Below are 24,614 nucleotides of genomic sequence, written 5' to 3' on the forward strand. Positions count from 1 at the left end.
TTGAAGCCTTGTTCTGCTATGTAGTCTTTGAAAATGATCCTATTCTTTTTTTCCTTCAAAGTGGCACCCAGGCTTTAAATATAACATGGAATCCTGTCAGGGAGTGGCTGTAATCAGAGGAGATTAATTATAGATGTGGGTGTAGAAAATTGCAAATGTGAATTGTATTTTTCATACAATAAAATCTATCCCTTTAAGTAAGCAGTGCGTTTGCGTAGAAAGTTCTGTGACTTAAAAGCCAGCCAAACCCCTCCAAAGTGTTACAGCACAAACACCAAATAGTAGAGCAGGTTTGAGTTAATTGCTCCTTTTTCCCCTTTACAGAAGTAATTTTAACTTCTTGATTTACTAATGGAAAGACTTTCTTTCCCACTCACTGGTTGTTGCCAAGGGCTTTGAGTAGGACTTCGACACACACACGCACGCACACACACACACGCACGCACACACACACACACACATATGGTGGCATATGTTCAGAGGAGTCAAGAGCAGTGGTTCTACATGCTGTATCCTGACAGAAGACCTGGAAGCCCATGGTAATGTATCTGTCTTGAGGTGCCTCCTCTCATTGAAGTCCTGTAAAATCCACAAGGATATGGTTGTACAAGAAATTGTTTTCTGCTGTTTTCTTTCTGGATATCTTTGAGAATTTATATAATACCGAAATGGTGCAGGCCGGCAAGTGGGCATGGAGACAGTCTTTGTGACATGTTCTTGGCAAGTGCTTTTCTTCACATCATGCAACCTTTGGCAGAGTTGGAGGTTCTCTTACTGCATGTGAAAACCAGTCATGGCCATATCTGGCTGTTTTGTCTGCCTTGAGACAGCTGCCTTTGGAGGCATGGGGACCATTTCTGTGCTTAGATCTGTAGCATAGGTTTCCCTGAGCAGTGGCAAGGGGTTGGAACTGGATGAGCTTTAAGGTTCTTTCCAACCCAAACCATTCACTGATTCTATGACTCTGAAGGAGCCTGTTAGGACCATACAAGTTCACTGAGTCAGCACTGTTCAGGAAAAAAAGGAGGGAATAGGGTATCTTGTCAAACAAATATTTTAAACACAGATTTTAAAGAAAACCTCTGAAATCTTTAGATCATATATAATATTTTAATTTTTTTTTGAGTTTTTTGACAAAAAATATATTGGCTTGAAAGCCTTTGGAAAGGTGTTCTGTAGTCAAATATCAGTATTGTTAGCTTTGATGCATCCAGCTTATAGGTCATGAGCTGTTCACTGTCCTTCGGTTTGATGGCTTTGTGTATTGGTATCTTCTACCAAACTTGAGATAGTGTGATATTAAAAACATCTAAGCAAATGAAAAGAAAATGCAAATAAGTTTTGGAACATTTGCTCTTAAAGGTTGAGATCTGAAGTTTAATCTTATTTCACCTGTGACAAAATTGCCATCCACCTTAGTGTTAACAAATCTTGGCATTGCATCACATCACACAGAAGGAAGGAAATTCATCCTAGAGTTTTAAATATGTACTTATATACCTTCTTTTTCCTCTGCAGTTTTAGTGAAGATTTCAAGGTGGGGAGAAAGTTCTGCTTTTGCTGTGAAATTTAACTACTTTAAACAACTCTTAAACAGCAGCCAGACTAGTTTTTATTACTTATGATAAATGTAACTGTTATTCAGTGTGTAGAAAGGATGAAGCTAATAGAACTGCTAAAGTTGATTGCCATTGTTTCCTTGCTACCTTTATTGGCCAGATTTAAGTCCTCGGACATGCAAAGACTGAAAGTCAAAGCCTCTGAGTGCATGTGGAATGTATCTGCTAGTTGTCCCAAACAGGCTTCCCCACCTGTCTTTTCCTTTGGCATGTTGAATATTTTGTTAGAAGAAAGCAAACCCTTGTAGGGCAAGAGTTGTATTGCTCTGTTGTACTAAGACAATGGGTTTGGGCAGGCAGGAATTTCATAGGCTTTGGGTCAAAGGCAATAATAATAAAAAGCAGTGTGTTGCAAATATTAGGAACTTGGGATTTGCACGGTTGGGTGGATGGAACAGACCCTGACATGTTTTGGTTTGTGTACACGAAATTAAAGAGCTGTTGAATAGGTGCAGTGAGTGAAGTGCAGACTGTATATGAAATACAGCACACCCAGGTTTACTTGGCCCTGTGGTTTAAAACTGACTTGCCTGTGAGATCTCCTGTGGTAGCTGAGTGACAGTAGGTGCAGCTCTTCTTACACCCCTGTGAGCTCAACCCAGTGCTCTTTGATTCCCTTCATCAAATGCTGAACATGGGCAGCATCTCATACATTTTATATGTTTCAAGACTAAATGGCAAGGTGTCACATTTTTTCTCCTATTACCTGAGAAGTATTCCCTTAGGATAACCTGCCCTCTTCCCATTTCCCCCAAAGCAGCCAAATACACCAAGCAGGCAGAGAGGTATATAAATTTAATATATTTTTCTATGATTTAATACATATATAAATACCAGTGGTGTATGTGGATCTAATAACCTGGTTCTGTTTCAAAGGTCATGTATTAATGTATATGACATTAGCCATGATAGAGCAGGGGCTAATTACATGTTTCCTATTGCTCTGTGATAATCTCTGCTGTGTTTCAGGCTCTTGTAGTACCAGTACCCAGTTCTGTTTAATATAAACCATTTGGATGCTGGATGTGTGTGTGCTGCATCTTAATTTCTTGTCTGGACCATTTTTGCAGGAACCACAATCAGATCTGTGACTGTCAGAGCAGTGGATTGCTCAGTTTTGTGAAAGACTGTGGGGTGCATAATTCGGGAGGACAGTGACAGCCCAGTTCAGATGTCAGTGTATGAAGGAGTACACTTGAGCAGGATTTACACCCTGGTGTTCAATTTGTATTCAAAATCTGTTTTAAATTGAAAATTTGCAGAACAAAAGGAAAAACATTTGATGTTGTGACAGTCACACTCCATTGTTTCAGGTCTCCTCCTTGCCACCGGAATGTTATATAGCTTTTGTAGTACTTGATTCTTTGCAGCTCCAAATAAATCTAGCCAACAGAGCATAAAAAGTTACTTTATCCTACTGTACAGTATGCCTTTGGGGACCTGACTATATCCCATCCTAGCTTCTGTAGGACTTGGCATTGGTGCAGCAGGCACCTTACCACCAAGTCATTGTCAGTATGACAGCCAGGTTGCAAGAACATTTTTCATGGAAGTGACCCATTGAATTTATTTGGTGATTAAACTGTTGCACTGATACAGATGCCTGCAAAATTAATTGCGTCTGTGAGTTTAAATTAATTTCTGAGCAGTTAGGATGAATGAAGCAAGTCCTTTTGCTTTGGAATCAAGAGTGAAGCTCCACTTGCTTCAGGATGGTCAAGACAGAGCCCTCTGCCTTTAAAGTTGGTAGCTGACTCATTTTCCAGACTAGCTGGTGTTGTACCAACCCTCTTGAATAGTCATTCATAAAGGCCTTATGGGCTCGCTTTTCAGGGAAAGCCTGTTTGCTTTAGTAACACCCTGTTAGCAGAACTTTTATGTTAACCTATGCTCAAAATCAGGATGACTTCCAGGAGACCACTGCAGTTATAGAATACCCCCAACTGTATTCTGTTGTCAAAGACAGAAAATATTTTCCCAGGCAGGGCAGACTCTGTAGAGTTGGGAGTCATGTCCATGTTTGCTTTATCCCTTTTGGAGTTTGGGAGATGGTGTCAGCAAAGAACAGGCCAAAGCATACAGCTCTGGTAATTTGTAAGTAGCTGTAGAGAAGTTTTATTGTGACCTTAATCTTAGATATGTTTTTATGCCAATAACTAAGTCCATACAGAATTTCCCATTTTTTAATGAGTATCTGATCTACTTCTCTCCAAGAAGTACAACAGAGATAATACTCCAAATGGGTAGACAGTGTGGGACAAGCCACATATGAACTAACTTTGAACACATGAGTTGCTTTGGCCATAAGTCTTACATTGCCCTGAATCCTCTTGAAGTGGGGGCAAGTAATTGCTTCCTGACAGCATTTGAGGAGTTATCAGTGTGTGTTCACTACACCTTCTGTGAACCTCATGATTTTCTTAGGAGGGTATATTGCTGCTGGGGCTTTCAGAATGCTGAGATTCTGGTCATACAGGACTTCACCACATCTGCAGTCAGTCCTCAGCAAGAGCTGTGCAAAAGCTAGACAGGAATAGGTTGTGTAATATGCTGTGTCCAGCCAAAGCTAATGGATGTGGCAGGGATTCTTTCTTTTCTTGAGGCTGTTGGATGCAAGTCGAATCCTATATTTCTTTGTAGACTAGAATTTATAAGAAACTCTGAACATAATCATGTTCCTGTTGAAAATCTGGTTTAAATCAAATAAAATTTTTCCACGCAAAAGGGTTGGGTTTTGGTTTTTTTCAGTAGGAGTATTCTAAGCAAAACTTTTTGTTCTGAACAGAGAAAGGAAATCTTTCATTTCATTGTACTGGGAATATGCTTGAGGAAAAGAGTCTTCATGTTCCTGGTATTTCAGCCTAGCTAAATATGGCCTGTGCTACTGAGGGCTTCCATGCCATGTCTTCTCCAGTCCTGCATTACATTAGGCAGCTGGGAGAGGACTGATGTGTAAATGATTGCCTATTAACTCAGCACCTTTGAATCCAGTTGATCCTGGTAGTGAACATTTGCGTGGACATGAAGAGGAACATTTGTGTCTCTCCATCTGGTTCATCCAGCTTCAGCTAGTGCAAGTCTGGTGTTTGTGGCCAAATAATTGAGGCTACCCTGCCAAATAGGAAAAAAAAGGAATATACCACAGTGAATATCAGTGCTGGTTCTGTTTAATGTCTGCCCTTTGTCTCATGAAATTTAGGAGTTCTGTGAAATACAAAGTTTTCTAGTAGTTGAGGCTTTCTTTGTAGGTGCAATGATTTGGTTCCTCTGCTTCCTCTTTACCATCCTTCTGGATACACTTTTTCCAAGTTACAAGTCATGCTATCACCTTCTGGGTGTGATACTCTGGAGGAGAATTTCAGTGATCTCCCATAAAGCTAATATATGTCTATGCTATTCGTATTCAAGAGTGGACAACCAGGAGCAAACTGTGCTCTCTACATGTGCATGCAACTCTCTAGGATACATAAATTGAGCAGCTGTGTGTAATTCTTGGAGAGCACCTCATAGGTAGGTAGCAGGGATTTGAGTTCAACATAAGCAGGTTAGAATCATAGAATAGTTAGGGTTGGAAAGGACCTTAAGATCATCAAGTTCCAAAATTCTTTTGAAGCACATAGTAAAGTTGATCTCTTGTTATGGGCATCTCAAATCCTTTCTTGAACTGTTGTCTAAGAGACCACAGTGCCTTTCTGCAGTATAATACTTTCTCTTAGATATTAATGATTTGTATATTGTTCAATTAAACATGTACTTTTTAGGTGTCAGTGAGTGGTGGCAAGGGTGGAATAAGCAGGTTAAATCCCAGAGAAATGTAAAGGCTTGGACTGTGTTTACAAAAAGTATTTTGAGGTTCTTCTTGTGACCATGACAATAAAAACCTGTTAGTGTTTTAGCTCAGATTTGATCTTCATATCAGAACCTTCCACTGATGGATCTGCCAGTTCATATGGAAGAGGTGTTCTTCCCAATTCGTGTTTTCTATATTGTATTTAAAAATTCAACCAGAAATCATCTATCCTTCTTCTGTAAGCACTTCGCATTTGTATACCTACACAAGTAGGATGAAAATGCCCACAACCTCATTGCCATTTCATACTAGAGTATGTTTAGTCCAGCCATATCCAGTGAGAGAGCTCCAATATGCTGGAATTTGGTGGATTGGCAAGGGCTGGTCTGTCCCTGTTTACTCTGTCTCAGTGGGCATATATATTTAATGTGGTGTTCCTCAGAGTGAGCTGTATGCAAGAATTGGCCCCTGTTTAAAACATGCTCTTTGGCAACCAGCAAGACTGCTCCAGTTTCTCTTTGGATAAGCATGGAGACAGAAGGAATTGCTTTGTGGTCTTCGAAAGTGGGGAGCTGTGACGTTTAGCTCTCATCCTTAGAGCGTTTTTTTCAGTGTGTGGCAATAGTTCATAGCATTGATCTAATTAGAAAAATACATGTTGAGCTGTGATGATATTTGTTGTGATTTGGTATTTACCGTATTTGGGAAAACTTGATGCATTATTGTTTCGCTCTTCATGTCCAACTTTTTCCTGAAGTGATGACTGAGCATTGGAATAGATTGCCTGGAGAGGTTGTGGAGTCTCCTTCCCTGGAGATACTGAAGAGGCATCTGGATGCAGTCCTGAGCAATGTGTTCCAGGTGACCCTGCTTGAGCAGGGAAGTTAAACTAGATGACCCTCAGTGGTCCCTTCAATCCTCAGCCATTCTGTGATTCTGTGATGTGATCTTTATTTCAAATATCCTGGCTATATTTTGGCTTTCAGTGAGAGGTTTGAGCTGATTTGGGGATTTTTTTGTTTATTTTTCCCCCAATATTTTCTTCAGGTTCTAATTAGATTCCTGTGTCTGGCTTTTAAATCCTTGGAAATTGGAATTTCTTGTATCAACACTATCATTGCTGCACTTACAGGTCATGTGCTTTTCTGTTTTCAAAGCAGACACTCAACTGTAATTGTCTGATCTATTCTTAACCTGTGTCAAAACTGTTTGAAGAGTAACCCTGAAATAATCCTCAGAGTATTTATAAGGATATAAATAGTTATCCCTATTTCTTTCCCCCACAAATCTGTAATGTTAATAAATTCTTTCATTGCAAAGAGCAAAAAGTACACCTTTTATAAACAGTAGGATTGCAAATGGACATCACCACACCTCTGGCTGTAAACCCCTGGTCATTCAAAAAGAGCAGTGAAACACGATGCATTTGAAATACACATTTTTATCCTGGATACGGAAAAGCACCTTCTGCTCAGGAAGCTGTGCATTGAGAACAGTGCCTTTTAACTGTCCCACCCTGTGAGAATCCAGTTTGATTTGAATATGCATGTTCATCCTAATGAAAATAATACATCTGTGAAAGCACACCTTGGCTGAAAATGGGTCTCAAATAAGCTGTCTCGTAAGACATCAAAGCAAATCCATCTCTGAAAGGGGTTTCTCTTTCCAAGAACAGTTATGGTGTTCTTTCCTTGAGATGCATCTGAGATGTCTTGCTCTCGATGGTACTGTAGCATGCTCAAGGCTGTAGGAAGCTAAAGTTTTCAGTGGTATTCAGCATTTTTAATGCCTTTTGGTTTATTGACTTCAGGCAGGATTTAATACTGATCTTCCGAGGTACTTCGTAGTGTTCATACAGAAAACAGTTTGTGTAATGCTAAATCCTCAGTAAGGTTATTAGGATTTTGAGGGTAATGAGAGGTTGGGAATTAAAAGGAAAACCCCATTCTATTTGTTCCGATAGACATTTTTACAGGTGCTCTTGTCTTTTGTTCGTATTCTGCTCCTGAAGTCTGCCCTGTATTGTCACAGTTAAGTTCAGCATCAGCTTATCAGGAATGCGACTTGATACTGCATTGAGTGGCTTCATGGCTAATGCTGCTTCAGTGTGTCACTGAACTGCCATCAGCTTCTGCTGAAATGCAAACCTCAGGGGACTGGTACTTGAATACATCCTGTGCAAGAGCTCTGTTAGCTGGATGTGAACTTGCTTATACGCATTCACCTGATAAAGGCATCTTGTACCTGCAGGCATTGAAGCAGTGCCATTTCACCTAATTATCAGTGTACCCATAATCTCCTGTAAATTGTAATGTAGCTTGAACATAAGTTAATAGCAAGTTTTCCTAAGGACACACCATGTGCGAAACATTGCTGCTTAGGCAGAGCCTGGAATAACCAGAATCTTTCTCTGAGCTGCTTGCTAAAGAGCTATTTGGCTCATGCTGTGCTGTCTTCTAGGCATATGCATGGCCTGTTATTTGACTGATTTATGCAATGAAGTGGCCAGACCAGGAGTTGTTTCAGCAGAGAAGAATCTTAAACATAAGGTCCTTTTAAGGTCTTCAGGACATACACTCCAAACAGAAACCAACTCTTTCTTTAGTGCTACCATTATGCTTGGAAATTCTGACAGTGAATGAAGAGGTGATTTTGCACAAACTTCTTTCTAGTCACAAGTTTAAAACCAAATTGTGTTCATTTGCCTCATTCTGTGCCTGTATTGTCTCTTTTCTAGGTCCCTCTGTACAGTAGTGTGCAAGTGGACGTATACCTCAGATAAAGGTTGGGATGACAGTTTCTGGAAAATGATTGGTTTGGAAGATTTGGTAGAGGATAAGTATGAAAAAATAGGTATGTTTTGTACCTATACCTGAAAAGTTATATATACATATATATAAAGATATATATATATTAAAAGATGCATATATATAAAAAGATCTTTTTCTGTGTTAGTGTGAATGTCAGGAGGAATGTAGCAGGACCTGATAAAGCTTCAGAGCGGTTGATAACAAGGCTGCATGCCGTAAGTGACAGCTTTCCTAAGTACACTTTATACCTTGCATTGTCATGAAAATCTGTTCCAGTTTTCTAACTTCTGCCCTTCTGAAAGGCCTAGCAAGCCTTTCAGTACTGCTCAGTCTCAACAGCAGAGAAGTAAACGGGAGCCTCAGCAACTGATTCCATGAAGGAAATACTTGATATGGGTGTAGTGAAAGGCAGGCTCCAAAAAAAAAGCCACAATGTAGTAATTTATAGCTGTTACTGACAGCAGGTTTTGCAACCTGTACCAATCGCCCTTACAGTAGTTTCAAGAGAAGTGCTACTTGTGCTTGTTATCTTCATACCCTTTTTTCCACTCTCTTGGAGCCTAAGTTTAATTAGAATGGTAGCCTTGCTAATAGTAATTCCTACAGCAGATATTCATTAAAAGTCCATAATGTTAATATACCAGAAAATTTCCAGGATAACTTTATTAGACTTTCCCTGTTAAGTTAATGGACTTTTAATGGATGTCCTAAGCAGACATGTCATTAACAAGAATATTGCCAGACATGAACTGAAATCTGCTCATTCATCAAAGTTAATTATCTAAAATTTCCTTTGATTTTTTTTTAATGTCTAGCACTTTGAACAAGTTTGTACAGCAGTTTAAATGCAGTAACATGAAATGGAAATGGCGGAGGGAGGACTGTAGTGAAATGAAATGCAATGAAATCTATTACCTTTTCTGATCATCACAAAATATACTGTAAGTCATTTTCAGATTATCAGAAAATTGTACTTGAAAGCTTCCTTGAATAGATTTCAGCTTTTCCCCTGCAACTGAAACTGCTTATGCAAAGGTATTAAACCCACAAGGAATATGAGGCTTTTAGCTTCCTGAGGTTTTAGTTGGAATACAGTTCTTACAGCATCTATCACATGTGGCTTTCAGCAAATCTTCAACAAGTTAAAATAAGACTTGCAATAAATACATGTTTTTACCAGAAAAATTGAACATCTCAGCAACTGGTGATCCAATGGAAGGGTATTTTAAAAATGAATTATTTATGAAGTGTAAGCTAAGGCTTTAATGTAATATTTATGCAATGCACTTCAAGGACAGTGCAAAGCAATTTGCCATTTCAAGTAACTAAACATACATGTTTGAAATGATAAAGTAGCCATTAATAAAAAGGGCTTTCTGTTGTGATGGAAGCCTCATAAAACTGATCTATATATGGTTCAACATTTAGCAAGACAAAACATTATTCATTTCCAATATCAGGCTTACATTTTTGTTACAACACGAGGTTTACAAAATAAATCAGTAAATTAACTTCTGATGATAGGTTGGCTATAAAGAAGTTTGTTACTGTGAGGGTGATGAGGCACTGGCACAGATTGCTCAAAGAAGTGGTAAATGCTCCATCCCTGGCAGTGTTCAAGGCCAGGTTGGAGAGAGCCTTGGGTAACATGGTCTAGAGAGTGAGGCATCCCTGCCCACGGCAAGGGGTTGGAACTGGATGATCTTAAGGTCCTTTCCAACCCAAACCATTCTATGATTCTATGATAGGGGCTTCTTGCAAGACAAAACTGTTTTCCTCAGTTAATGGGGAGAGTGTCCAGCTCCCTGGGCAATTGTGTTAGTTTTCAAGAAACAAACCATAGAATATCTGGGTGCGTCTCAGCTGGTGTTGAAGAAGCAGAATCTGACCTCTGGAATTGCACCAAGCTGTGGGCTGCAACTTAAAGCTTCTGAAAAGCACAAACTTTTCCTCACCTTGGGAAATCCTTCGATTTTCGGATTCTTGGGCTGATTACCTTAGGTGTATCCAAAGTATAAGACACTGAAACCTGGCCTTTGTAGAATATATGCTTATTTTCATGCCCATTTGTCTGACCTTGCCTTTTTTAAGAAGGAAGGTGTTACATTCATTACATGTAGCTGAGGGATGAAATCATAAAAAAGCAGAACAGTGACCTTCATTCATGTGTGTATGAAGAGGGGGGGTAAGGAGCTCCTCTAGGAATGTAGAAACCAGATAGCAACTACTCCTTCATTCCTTTATCTTCCACACTGCGCCTGTTGGAGTCTCTTGGAAGGGTTTACCTTCAGAAGGAGACAAGATGTAACCAAACCAAAGCAACTCGCTCTCCACCCAAGAGCTGCTCAACAGTGCTGAAGTCTGTGTTGAGAGCTGTCATTGCTTTGCTTTCTGCCACCATTGATCTTATCAGTGTCCCTTTACATGGGAAAATGGGAATGGTGACATTGTTCCAATGAAAATTTGGGGGGTTTGCTGGTTTTAATGAGTAGTGTTGCTGGACTTGGGAAAAGCACCCTGAATAAGCTCGGCTTTCCTTTAATGACTTTAAATTGACCAGGACAACGTAGATCCACCTACTGAAAAAGTGCCATTCCATGCTCAAGCAGCACTGGTCAAACTGTAGTCTTCTACAGTGGAAGGCTGTTTCCTACCAACTCCCAAGGCATCCGCATTGGTGGCGAGGCACCATCACTGCATAAACCTCCTGCCAGGAGCCCACAAGTGCTATACTGAGCCCAAAGAACACAGGATCACACCTTGCAAAACTCAGCTCAAGTTGTATTTATAATATTGCTTCAGGGCACTGTCCCATAAGTGAACGGCCTCAGTGGCTGTTAACTTCATCACATTATACAAAAGAAAGGCAATTTGTTTAAGTAATTCATCTGGACAAACAGTTACGAGTGTGTGCTTCCAGGAGGCACATCACAGTGTGCTACAGCTGACAGAAAAGAATTTGAAGCAGTAGATTTAGCAGGCTTGCAGATTAAGGAACTCGAACCTGCCAGATAACCTAGGTAGGAGTAGGTTGAAGGGAGATTGTGCATGGTCAAAAACTCCTCCTAAAATGAAAACAAAACCAAAAACTAAAAAGTCTGAAGTAATTCTAGTGGAATTTCCTTTTCAGTTCTCAAGCTTGTCCAAGTCAGTGGATGTCTGCTTAAGGTTCATTTAGCTCAAATACGAGGATGTATTTTAGTGCCTGCATGACCCCCTTACAAAGAGCGATAATGGTATTTTTCTCACATATCTCTCCTAAAAGATTAGCAGGCTCTCAATCATAATTTCTTTCTAAACAAAGCAAAATGTCCCAAGATAAAATTGGCAACATTTTCTTACTGTACAAAAGTAAATACATGGTTGACCAGTTTAAAATAGGCAGAAAGGTTACATGGTTTTGCCTTTGTTTTATTAGATCTCTTTTAAAAAGTAATTTCCAATCAGAAATAACTATAGATGAATAGGTAGTTTTTTATAAGTAGCTTTACCTTTCATTACATTGAAAATATTTATGGAGATTACTTAAGAACAACTTCTCTAATGTGCATAGTTCTTTATTCTGATAACATCTCTTTTAAACATCACTTTTAAAATGGCTTGCCCTTTGAGGATATATTTACTGTAATCACAGTGGTGCTTGTGGTTCCAGGTAGTGCGCTTCTCCTAGTTTCAGTTTAACTTAACACATGACCTTGTTGATAAGGGGGACCCTCACGCCTGACCTTTAGGATCTTCCACAGACTTTTCCCACATCAAGATGTGGGTTCACATATGAGAGTTCCCAGGCCTTTGACATTTTACATTTTTCAGAGCAGATTAACCTTTCAGGGAATCCATGTCATAAGTTGTTTGTGGTCCTTTCTGTACCTCATGGATTTACTACTCATGTCTGTGAAGGTAAAGAGTCTTATCTGGAGATACTACAAAATTTATTGATCCCATTAATTTGCCCACCAAGAGAGTAGAAGATGTCTTGTATTCAAAACCACTCTGAAAGTGTAGTATACTACAGGCATTAGCATTTATCTGCTGTGGCGATAGCACATGATGAGCATCTCTTTGTGGTATTATAAAACCTAGAAAGACATTAACAATCCCTTTAAAATTTCATGTACTCCAGACCTTTTAGGGTACTGAAGCATATATTCCATTTGGAGGAAAATGCCTGATAAATTTTCACCACAGCTCTCTACTTCAGGGGCTACTTTAGGGACCAAGTAATGATTTTTTATTGAATGGTAGTATTTTATACCAGGTCTCTTCTTGGTTGAAGATGGGTCTTTGTCTGAGAGAGCATTGCAGGTACTGCAGAATAGGTCTTACTGATCTTGTAGGTTGTGTATTGAAGGCTAAAATACACCTTTTGTGAAAGGCAGTTTTGTCACTTTCTTCCAGCTGTGATGGAGCAGTGCACTGATTTTAAGGATTTTTTTTTAAAAGCAGATCTCATATTTGGAAATACAGCCCTTCAACATGATAAAGATTTCATAAACCCATTTCCCAGCTTTTTCTGACTAGGAATTTAGAGCCAGATTCTCAGAAATGAATAAATACACAGCTCATATTTATGGGATCTTTATGAACATCTGAGGCTAAACTAAGAAAAGTATTTGGATTGTTTAAATCTCAGAAATTTTATGGAAAATCAGTGCTTGCCTTGAACGTGGAGTACTTGAAAATAACTCTTGCATGGACAGATTGTGATTTCAGCAGATAGGATAGTTCTTGTCTATAGCTCTTCTCTTAATTCCAGAACTTTGGGGACTGGAAGCTTGTTGTTTCAATGTACCTGGGCATTTGTGTATGCCATTTTGAATGCCCTGAAAAGAAGGGCCAGTAGAATTGTAAAACTGGATGTTCTTTTCTAATGCTCTTGCATTCTTAGTACTTATTCATAAATTGGTAGCGAAGAAAACTGTAGTTGATTTGGGACTTGACAGCTGTGACTCTTGACTGGTACCTGCTGTCATCCTTACTGTGCACAACCCTTGCAGCAGACTGGGTTTTCAAATGCAGGTGCAGCTCTGTGATCCTTTAGGCACTCAAAAAGTGGCAAAACAGCAGGCTGTTTATTTATCAAGATGTTACTATATATAAATAAATGATTATATTCCTACATGCGCCACTGTCTACTTTTATACACAAAGCTGATGAAGATAACAGTATTGTAGACCTCACTTCTTACACTTCAAATAGAGCCTGCCTAGGTTTTGTGTTTTGTCAGGAGTATTCTCCGTCTGTAGTAGTACAGAAGTTCTATTCCAAGTAGTACTTGGAAGTTCTATTTGTTTATTTACATTTAGGCTGAAAATGGAAGATTCAGTCCAGGGTGGGAGAGTACAGTCAATATTAACTTATGCTGCAGCAGCTGTGAAGGGAATGGTCAACCTGTTAGTTCTGCCAGTTTTCTCTCTTCCAAGGCCTTTGATGCCAGATGCTCCTGTGTGTATGAGGGATTCCTTGAAGGCTGAGAGAAAGGGATGATGATTTGTTTGTTCAGGTCAGCTTGTAGCTGCCAATTCTTCATAAAGCTGGATTATAACAACAAGCTTTATCGCTGTACTCTGCAAATGGTAGAGAATGATAAGTGAAAAGATGATGTGACGTATGGAGTCCCTTTACTGTCTGTCATTGGTCTTTTGCTATCCTCAATAAATTTGAACACGTTACAACTTAAAACAAAATGGAAAGGGTGAATCAGGGGATATTTACACTTACATGCTCTCAAAATCCATGGGATTTACAACTGAAGAGTGTTCCAAATATGCTAACGTTTTTCTGGCTTCCTGTCATTTCAGTCTGTCCAAGAGCTGTAGCAAATGTAAAGGAGCTGGAACTGGCACATTGCGAAGAGGATTTAAGGTGTCTCCTTCCTCAAAGCTTGAGGCATTATTTCATGATAGATGATTCAGCAGTAAGAAGTTAGAAGGAATTATTCTCAGAAAAGCTACATGTTCCTGTGATTTCTATTTTATTTCATGTTTTTTCCAACTTGAGATCACTGCATCACATGAATGGTTGAAGTTAGAAAGGGACCTCTGGAAATTATCTAGTCCAGCTTCCCCCGCTCAAAGCAGGGTCACCTACAGTAGGTTGCTCAGGGATATTCCCACTTGAGTTTTGAATATTTCCAAGAATGGGGACTCCCAATATCTCCCTGGGCAACCTGTTCCAGTGTCATAACCACCTTTCCCCAACAAAAACATTCTTTCAGCGGTGTCCCTGCCCATGGCTGGTGTTTGGAACTGGATGAGCTGCAAGACCCTTCCAACTCAAACCATTATAGATTCTATATTCTATTTCAGTATGTGTGCCTTGACACTTGTACTGTCACTGGGTGCCCCTGAGAAGATTCTTGCTCCATCATCTTTACTCCCATCAGATATTTATATACACATTGATATGATCCTCAACTCACCACCACCTTCTCTTTGCTGGGCTTAAAGTCTCAGGTGTCTCAGTCTTTCCTTATATGACATGCCTCAGTCATCTTTGGAGTCCTTCCTTGGACTTCCTCCAGTGCATCCATGCTTCTGTACTGGGGAGCTCAGTATAAAGCACAACACCCATCTGTGGCCTGAGCATGGAGCAAAGGTCACTACTCTGGGCCTGCTGGTGGCACTTGTCCTAATGTGTACCACGAGGCTGCTTTCTGCCTGTGCTGGCTCATCGCTGGCTCATGTTCAACATGTTGTCCACCTGGTCTCACAGTCCTTTTCTGCCAAGTTGCTTTCCAGTTGGCCCCCAGCCTCCCCTGGTACATGGGTCCTTCCACCTCATGTGCAGAACTTTGCTTTTCCCTTCCTTGAATTCCCTGAGTCAGACAATTTTTCCAGCCTGAAGTATTCTTCCTCTTTCCAATAACTGTTCTTTAATAGGCTGGGCTAAATTTGGGTAGCTCAGGTTTCTTCACAGTGCTTCTGGGTGACATTTTCCATTCCTCTTCCACTGTAAGGAAATGAGCCATCATTCACCCTGCTTATCATCAGGTTGAGTCCTGCTGGCAGATAGTACCTTTTTACTTCTACCTCTCTGTTGCAAGGAGCGAAAACTGTGATGTTCTTTCATCTTCAGGTTCTGTCACAGCTGAGACAACTAATAGCAAAAGCTTAGAGCTTTCAAAAGTAATGATACAAAGATTTCCCACTGTCCACCTCTGGAGTTCCGTATTTCTACATGTGCCACTGGTCATGAGTCTGGTCTCAGACTCGGCCTGCCTGGGGAATCATGTTTTCTTCTACTCTGGCAACATTGTGGATTTGTGAACTTTCCCTTTCCTCTTTCCTGTATGAAAACTAGGAGCTTTTTCCTGGAATCTCTGTTTGTAAAGGCATAGGAGAAGCTTTGAGCAGACCTTTAGCCTGCTGTGATTGCTTAATATTTATATTTCTCAAATATTATCCTCCCTTCTTATTTTTCATACACTTCTAAAAAAAACATTTCTCAGAATAGTTGATTTTACCTGATTCTCCCTCTTTTTGGTCCCGATTTGTTCTTCATCTTCTTTTTTTGCTTGAGCCTCACGCTGAGATAGCTTTCAGACCAACAGTGTCTGCTGTATGAGTCAGGATTCACAAACCCAAAGGACTATGTCAAACATTTTGCCAACTTCCTCTAAGTCGGAGGCTGTTGGACACCCTAAAATTAATGTGTGAATAGGTTGAAGTGTATCTTAGAACTAGTCTAGATTTTATGATTTCCTGTCACAGAGAGTCCACTTCAGACTTCAAGCTTTGGATTTTTGGTTGCTGTCATTTCTTAAAATTAATGAATTCATTAAAGAATGCAGTTTATTTTCCAGCTGAACTTTAACTTCCTACTCCTGTCTGGCAGACTGCAGTGACATGCCTGACCTGCACAGACTGAAGTTTCCTACATCAAAGGAAAACACTGAGCTGCTTGAGGTTTTTCCCCCAAATCTGTTATGTGAACTGTCACACTTCTCAGTCCTTGCAATTGCTTTCCTGACTCATTTCTGACCCGCTTATAATGCATTGGTATCTTCTCTGTATGGGCATTAGAGCTGGGTACTGTGTGAATGTGGTGGGGAATAAACCTATGCAGGTATCAGAAGCTTAGCTGAAAGACTCAAAAGCATGCTTTCAGTAACTTATCAGGTTATTTCTGGTCTGTTAGTTCAGTTTTGAAAAGGGATAGTTATTTCTTCAAAGAGGAGTTGCTATCATGTGGATTATTAAAAAAAATCCAGTAATAAAAACCATTCTGTTAAGTAATAATCTGTAATTAATGCAAGCTAAATTGCCTGTTCAGTTTAGTGATGTGCTGTAGCAAACCAAAGTCTGGTTACTTGCAACTCGAACTATAGCAATAGTCATGTCATTACATTGATAATGTTTGTATTTAGGGAGACTGGAATACTGTGAAGTGCCAGAAATCTAAATTATCAACCTATTGAATTTATTGCTTGCAAGCAAATATGTGAAATAAAGTAGCTGAGTTTGGATGCAAATACATTGCATTTAGTGACTTAGTAAGACGTCTAAATGCATGTATTGCATACCCACATGCATGCCAGCGTAGTGAGTAGTGAACCATGCATTACAAGAGATGTTCATTCTGCACTGCCTCACTGAAACCTAGTAAGCAAAACTCAGTCCTGCCCATCAATGTACATGCCTAATGATCCAATGATGCAGAATGCTTTCTTTCTTTCTTTTTCTTTTGACCTTTAACCAGCAAAGCTTATCATTTATACATGAAGTAGCTCCCTTTCATTTGGACAAGAAGGCAGTAGTCTTTGTTGAAGTAGGCACCTATGGTCTGCAGACCAATTTACTTTCCAGCTTAATGAATAAGGATCTGCCTGCACATAGGTTGCTTGCTTTTTCCAGTATTTAGCAACCTAATATGTCTGCCTTCAGTAATTATATGTTAGGTAGTTGAGATGTAGTTCAGCCAAAGGCATAAGCTGCATGGGAGAGTGGGATGGAAAGGACCCAAATTAGATTTGCCTCAAGCTATTGTGGTAGCTTGCATAGACAGAGATGGATTTTGAACTGAAGAAAGCCAAAGTGATTTTGTTTAACCAACTGTTTTTCTCACTTTTAAATAAACTGTCCTATAATATCACAATTTGTCCAGGGTTTCCTGAATGAAAACCCTGACATTTTTTAACTGCCAACCAGGAAACTGTATAGGGGGTATTTGCAGGTTAAACCCTCCCCAAATCTGGCTGGTTTTAACACCCTTTAACCACCATGCATTCAGTCCTAAGAAAAAAATAGTATTGTAATGTTATAGTCTGTATTGTTATCCTGCTTCCTTCTGATCTTAGTGCTATTTTTGCTGATCAGCTCGGCTACAATTGTAGAACAATCAGCCATATATATCTCAGTTAAATGTGAGAGGGGTATTTGGCAATGTACTGTCTATGAGATAGGATTGGAATGATATGTCAGAAGAGTTGTAATATTATTTATTCAGATTCCTTGCATATCCCAGAATTTTCTCATTGTGGGGATAGTTATAAAATACAAAAAATTAGAGAATGTCTATGAACTTTGTAAGTAATGGTCAAAGCATTGAGGGGGAAATCCCTTCCACTGCTGTTTGAGATTCATTTGGATGGACAGCGCTTCTTTTTGCTAAGGTCCTGTTTTGTTTGGTATTAATTTACCACTGTTTCCTTTAACTAGATGACTTCTTCAGTGCATGTTATATGTCTCTTATTTAACAGGATACATATTTTGTGCAGTCTTTTAAACTAAAAAGCATTTAGATGGTCCAGTTTGGGGGAGGCTGTAAAATGGAGACAGGATGGTTTAGTTTCTTTCTGGTGTTGCTGGGATTTCAGGAAAGGTTTGATATATCCAAGTTCAAGTCTGCTTGTGTCAAGTTAGTGAAGAAAAGGAACACATCCTTTTGCTTTTCTTCCTTTTATGCACTTACACAGGCAAATGTGAGTGCATGTGAAATGCAGCCACGTTCTGCATGAGAGATGAGAAGCTGTTCTCAGTGAGTGTATCATAGCTGAGTCAGCTGGGCCCCCTGCTGCGCTCGCTTTCCTTGGTTTTAAAGGTCTATGTCCTAAAGTACCTAGTTCTGTTAAATATTAGTAAGCCAGTACAGTGAATTTTGATTACCAAAGTTGACTGAAGATGTATTGTCTGCCTTGTGTGTGGCGTCTGGTAAACAGCTGGTTGCTGTGGAAACTGCCTCAAAAAGGTAGAGGGTCCTTGGTGTACCACAAATTCTGTAAACAAAGCCTGATAATAGCTCATTCTGACATAAGTCTTCGAAGGATGAAAGAGGAGGAAGAGATTCAGACAGCTTTTTCCTTTTGTAAACTCACTGCTTTATAGGGGAAAAAATAGCTAGAAATAGTCTGTCTCGTACAGAATGAAAAGGTTGGGGATTAAGGCAGTGCATTAGTGAACCAGCTGTACGAATGTGAAACAGAAAGTTCTCAAGCTTCAGCCATTATGGGTTTGTTTGGTTAGGTCTAATTTTGGAAGTCATTATAGCAAAGGTAAATGACTTGTACAGGAGACTACTGTAAACAAAAGACTCGATACATTTACTTTGGCAGGAGCCCTGAGAAGACTCGGTCCTTTCACTGCCTCTTTTATGCAGCCTTCTGTAATACTCACTGCCCGCCTCTGTGTGCAAGCAGCTCTCATTTCCCTTCCTCCCTCTCTGACGGCTTCTTTCCTCTTACAGGTAGGATTTAGGGGTGGCAGCACCTGCCATTGAATTGCTGGTGTGGAGCTGTAGAATACCTTTATTTTTATAGCAGCTGTCCCTTGACTTCTAAAGGCACTGTTTTGTGCTCAAGTAAGAATCCGTTTACTCTCTCTGGGTTTATACTGGAGTACAACCTATTTTCAAATGCTTTACTTTTTAATTGTGGTTCCCCTTTGGTTCCTTTCGTGTTTTTTCTTTTATCATTTCATAGTTTTATACCTACAGGTTCTGAGCATACTGATGCTTTGCTGAATTTATAGTTTTTCAGTGAAGAGTAAACCATGAGAATTGTAATTCCCTTTCCAGGTCTCTACCCATGTAGCTCATTCAAGGCTCTACCCATTCCACACCTACTTACTCACACTTTTGTGGGTGGGGAGGCAACTTCTAGAATCATATAATCATAGAATTAGGGTTGGAAAGGACATTAAGATCATCTAGTTCCAATCCCCCTGCCATGGGCAGGGACACCACACACTGAACTGAAGCACAAAATCAGACTCTACAACTCAAAGAGAGTTATAAAGCAGGTATATTGACAGCCAGCAATGCATCCAGCCTGGCCTTGAGCACTGCCGTGGTGACAGTGTCCATGCAGAGTCTGCTTCTTCCCTTTAACAGAGCTCCTCATGAGCATATCATATGGGTGTAGGATAGCTTCCCTTGACTTCTAACGCTGGGAAGATGGAGTAGAGGTGCAGAGTCAGTATCATCTCCTTGCTGCTCTCGCTTGCTGGCTCTATTCTGCACTCCCTGTCTGTTGGGTGACCTGGGAGACTCTCCTTCACCCATCTCATGGGTGAATGCTGACTGCTGTCACTTCCCAGGTTCCCAGAAAGTGCTTTCAGTCAAGGAATAGTTGTTCAGGTTCACTTTGACTCCTAAACCAGGTGGGGCACACTCTACTGTTAATTCAGTATTTTTAAATACAAGATAATTATGCTGCATCACAAGAAACCCATCTCTGCACGTTCTCACACGCTTTATGCCCATGGGGGATAGCAATGCTGCTGGTCATTCTGATACATAACTAGCATCAAAGCAACCTATAGGGTCATTTTCTACTGCTGCTTTAGAAGAGAGGATTATCTTTATCTCTGAAATTGCTCCCTTAATGCTCATTAACTAGAAATACAGTAATCAAGAAGCTGGTATGAAAAGATTTTGTCTAATAGTAGCCCTGATCTCTAAAATGGAGTTTAACCACATAATAATTACGCACTAAAATGTTTGACCAGTCTGACTGATATAAACAAACCAACCATGGAACTGAGTGCCTGGAAAGAGGTTTTAGTTCAGATGAATTTCATCTCACTCTGTATACAACATAGCAGGTCAGGCGACTGATTCTGAAGAAAAAGATGTGGTTTTAACCGCATGAACTCTTCTGCACCTTCCACCTGCAGGGTCTCTGAATGTCAGAACCAGACAGCTTTGTTTTACTGGTATTATTCTCCAATGTCTTAAAAAGCCAGAAAAGTAATACAAACGTTCTCTTAAAGAGACACATCCTGCCCTCGACTTACTGGAGGTGCAAAAGGTGCACATTTTGAGAAAGCTAACACAACGTTCTGATTTTACATTAAGAATTAATAAAATATAGACATCTTTTTTCCTGTGAGGAGAGACTTCCTTCTGTATAATCTAAATGGTGAGGTTTGGTTACTGCCTCCAGTATGAGAATATAAACCCAAGGTCAAGTGCAAAAGTTTTGGCTATCCATACTTGTTTTAAATCTCCAGTATGAGATCCAGCCTGGCATTTCAGAGGTGGCAGAGTGGCTTTAGATAGGTTAGAACACCAAGGCGTTGTGTGAAAGTGCTCCATACACAGCAATAGTCAGGAAGTGGGCACCTTCCTTGAAGTGAGGAGCCAACATCATTTATAGCACAAAGACCTAAGTGATATGTACAATTGATCCATTTTCCATCTGTAAAATTAATATCATAACCTTCTTTACCTCTGACTGTAAGGTAGTATAACTATTTCTAGAAGATTATACTCACAGGCATTAGTGTATTCCTGATATAATATGTTCTTTTTCTTAATTAATCTTTGTTCTGGAGAATATTTTACTTCCCTACACATCAGAACGTGCTTTAGATGTACCATTCTCAATAGAATTAACTGTGAATAAAAGCTTGTTTTCTTTTCAAAAGGAGTTTTGTCATCTCTGCCCAGAAGATTTGGTGTACTTACTAAACGCAGACACGTGCTAGAAGCCATGGTATTGATGGGGAGGTGTGTGGTGCCTTTCCCTGCCTCTCGCCCACCAAATCCTTACAAAACCAGGGAAGTGTGTGTGGCTCCAGGAGCTGTCAGTCTATGGTTGTACTCAGCAGTCAGAGAGGAGGCTGTTGAGGGGGTGTCCTTAAATTCTGAAAGTCTAATGAATCTAGATTTGTTCTTCTAAGCTCTGAGCAATCTCTATCACACTGATTTAATTAGTGAAAAACTCTTTTTGCAAGACAAAACTTAATGGCACATATGTTTATGATAAGTTTGTTTCTGATTTTTAATTTATTTCTGGTATTATTAAATATATATAATAATATATAATATTGTATTTATTAAATTCATTGTGGTATGTAAATACTTGTGATATTTCACAGTATCACAGTATCACAGTAGGTTAGAGATTGGAAGGGACCTCAAAAGATCATCTAGTCCAATCCCCCTGCCGGAGCAGGAACACCTAATATCCAGGAACGTGCAGGGGGTTTGATGTCTCCAAGGAATTCCACAACCCCTGGGCAGCCTGTCCAGTGTTCGTCACCCTCACTGAGAAGAAGTTTCTTCTCAGGTTTAGTGGAACCTCTTGTGCTCCAATTTGTATCCATTACCCCTTGTCCTTCATTGTTTGCCACTGAGAAGCCTGGCTCATCCTCGTGACACTCCCCTTTATATATTTATATACACTAATAAGGTCACCCCTCAATCTCCTCTTCTCCAAACTGTAGAGACCCAGCTCCCTCAGTCTTTCCTCATAAGGGAGATGCTCCACTCCCTTAATCATCTTAGTTGCCCTGAAATAAAAAAAAATAATATTTAAATGTATTTAAGTTTAAAGTTAATGTATTTATGGTATTTAAATTCATTTATGTTAAAAATTATCTATGGTACATTATGTCTCATCCCTGGCAGTGTTCCAGGCCAGGTTGGACAGGGCTTGGAGCAAGCTGCTCTAGTGGAAGGTGTCCCTGCCCCTGGCAGGGGGTTGGAACTGGATGAGCTTTAAGCTCCCTTCCAACCCAAACATTTCTAGGATTCTGTGATGCTATGGTAGCAAAGACTAATGCAGGTGGGACTTTGCACTAGGTGAAAGGACTGAGGGCTGAGGGTTGCACTGCTTGTGGTCCGGGTGACCATAACGTTCTTGATACTTCCTAAGGCCAGTGAAGGTTCAGAAAGAGATTATTTAAATCTGTGAGGAAATACAGCTGCAATTTACTGCTTAAGGCAGTTTCTCCTTTAGAGTTTCTGTAACTATAGACACCTTACTCCTAGTAGAAACTGCTGGAAAGGACGGAAATGGAAAAAAAGATGGCCCTTGCCTGGTGCAACAGGTGCAGATTCAGTCGTGGGCATGAATCTCTGAGCTGAGTCTCATTCACATGCCCAGAGAATGGCTGCAGGCATCTAGTCAGAGCTCCCACAAGAATGTGGGATTTCTGCATAAGTATTTCATATCTCTTGGAAAGATGCCAAGCAGAATTTAATTGCTTGTGGTGAAATCTTTGTGGCTAGATAGGACACTGAATACTTTTGAACTTTTAAATTGCTGTGGGACAGCCTGAGCTAGCATGGTTGTGTTTAATACACAGACAGATAATGAAAGATACTTCTTAATCAGATGGAGTTCTTTGGTGCACTATTTTGGTTTATATGCACCACACTGACTTGAGGGAGAGGAAGGGAGTTCTTGTAATAACATACACACTTGTTTTTCTGTTTAGTCAATTGACAGGTGTTTGGTTTTTCTTGTGTCTGCCCAGGAAACCACGTCTTGTCTCCTGGAGAGTCTGTTGGAAAAGGTCTAACACCAGAAGCTGCAAAAGATCTGGGTCTTCCTGAAGGGATTGCGGTAGCAGCATCTCTCATTGATGCCCATGCTGGAGGACTAGGTACTCAGTCACATATTTACTATTCTTGGAAACAGGAATGTCTTGAATTCACTTCAGAAAACCATTTTTCTCACAGCCTGTTTTGTATCCAGCAATCTGCTTTGATGCTATTCCTATGAAATAGCATAGCTAAAAACCCAAACCCATCACAATAACTGCTAATATTGAATATCTATTTACAGAGAGGGGCTATCACTGCTTATTTCTGTCCAGCTGGATTTCCATATTGTTTGATAACTTTTGCTATTTCCACTTTGAATTCCTGAACTGATACATGAGTGTGTTGGCATGTAAGCATGCTGAGAGTTTGCATCTTCTGTTGCTCAAAACTTTGGGATAGGGAATTAAAATAAAACCAGCAACATCCTAGGGGAGAAGTCTTGTTCATGGTTACTCTTCCTTCTTAGTTTTAGAAGTAATTTGTGCTTTGTCTAAATAATGCAATATAGACTTTTTCTATATATATGTTTTTGCTAGCACAATGGGATATGTAGCAAAACCACTGCTTTTGGTCTAGGAGGTTAGAATATGTCAGTGATGTGTATCTAAACTTACAAACCAGACTAGAGGGGAAACTGGCCTCTGCACAGCATTCCCCTTCTGCAGCTTTTATCATTCACTGTAGTGGGATGCTTGTTGCTTGGGTTTTCTCCTTTTCCAGCACTATATTCTGGTGTTCCCAGTTTCCGCTGTGTTGAAATGTATCAGGTGAGGCTCCATGGCTTCATTTGCTTATTATGTTTTTTGGCCTTACCTAAGTAAAGTCAATAACAAAGTGATTCAATGTAACTCTTTCAGCAGGAAATTGAGGTGGGTTTAGTTTGATAGTTCAGAAGAAAGTCTTACCTCAGAAAGTTTCAGTGTTACTGAAAAAGTGCTGTTCAGTGGAAATCTATTGCTCATCAGAGGATTTTTCTCTAGATCTAAATGAATATGATTGACTGCTGAAGCACCAGTTGTGCTTCAAGTACTTTTTTGTGGTTTAAATTTCATTTATTCTTCTAGAAGTTGTGGCCTGGAACTTACAGAATGTTTAAATCCATTTACGTTGCTTCTGATAACTGTTTTTGCTGAGGTTGTCATGTAGATTGCTTTTCTTGTTGCCTCAGAAGGATTATAGATCCAGCTGCCAAAATACGACTCAGTTTTAGTGCCATAGTTGTAGATGTGTTGTGTCCCTACTATTGTGACTTACTTAAAAATCTGTTTGTGTGAATTAGCATCCTAATTGCATAAAAATGTGTTTAAAACTGTGTGTGCTGGCAGTTTTGTGTTCTTGAAAAGGATGTAATAATAAGCTGAAATAATGAACTTGCTGAAAAACAGGATTGTCACAGAGCACATGAAAATGGCAGTGGAGGGTCCTTGTTTAATTGGAATCATTATGTGAGTACTGGATTCAGAGCACAGAAAGTTTGCCCAGTAAATTTTATGTGCTGAAATCTGAATTGAATTTAAAGAGGAGGAAGGAGCAACTGTCTGTTCATTTGCTATTGACTTACTTATATGAAGAAACTCTAACATTGGAAGAGTATAGCTACTGGCATCCATCAGAGTAAGATTT

At 39.8% G+C, this 24,614-nt stretch overlaps 1 protein-coding gene across 18 annotated transcripts in view; it reads left to right on the forward strand.

The window, feature by feature from the left end:
* FGGY (FGGY carbohydrate kinase domain containing) overlaps positions 1 to 24,614 on the forward strand; it is a 325,223-nt gene that overhangs the window by 227,515 nt on the left and 73,094 nt on the right. For 16 of the 18 annotated variants that reach the window (XR_009725433.1, XM_061353407.1, XM_061353412.1 and 13 more), the window contains 2 exons: positions 8,147 to 8,262; positions 22,922 to 23,050. Coding sequence is in view for 15 of the 18 variants with exons in the window: in XM_061353407.1 (XP_061209391.1) it covers positions 8,147 to 8,262; positions 22,922 to 23,050 (245 nt within the window). In the remaining 3 variants the exon portion in view is untranslated. Of the gene's footprint in view, positions 1 to 8,146; positions 8,263 to 9,031; positions 9,161 to 22,921; positions 23,051 to 24,614 lie in introns of those variants that run through there. The other 2 variants (XM_061353420.1, XM_061353421.1) reach the window with 2 other exon arrangements.

This window comes from Neopsephotus bourkii, unplaced genomic scaffold, assembly GCF_033783945.1.
Source record: "Neopsephotus bourkii isolate Nb327-2 ecotype Australia unplaced genomic scaffold, CSIRO-AGI_Nbou_v1 NB_673, whole genome shotgun sequence".
Lineage (NCBI taxonomy): Eukaryota > Metazoa > Chordata > Aves > Psittaciformes > Psittacidae > Neopsephotus > Neopsephotus bourkii.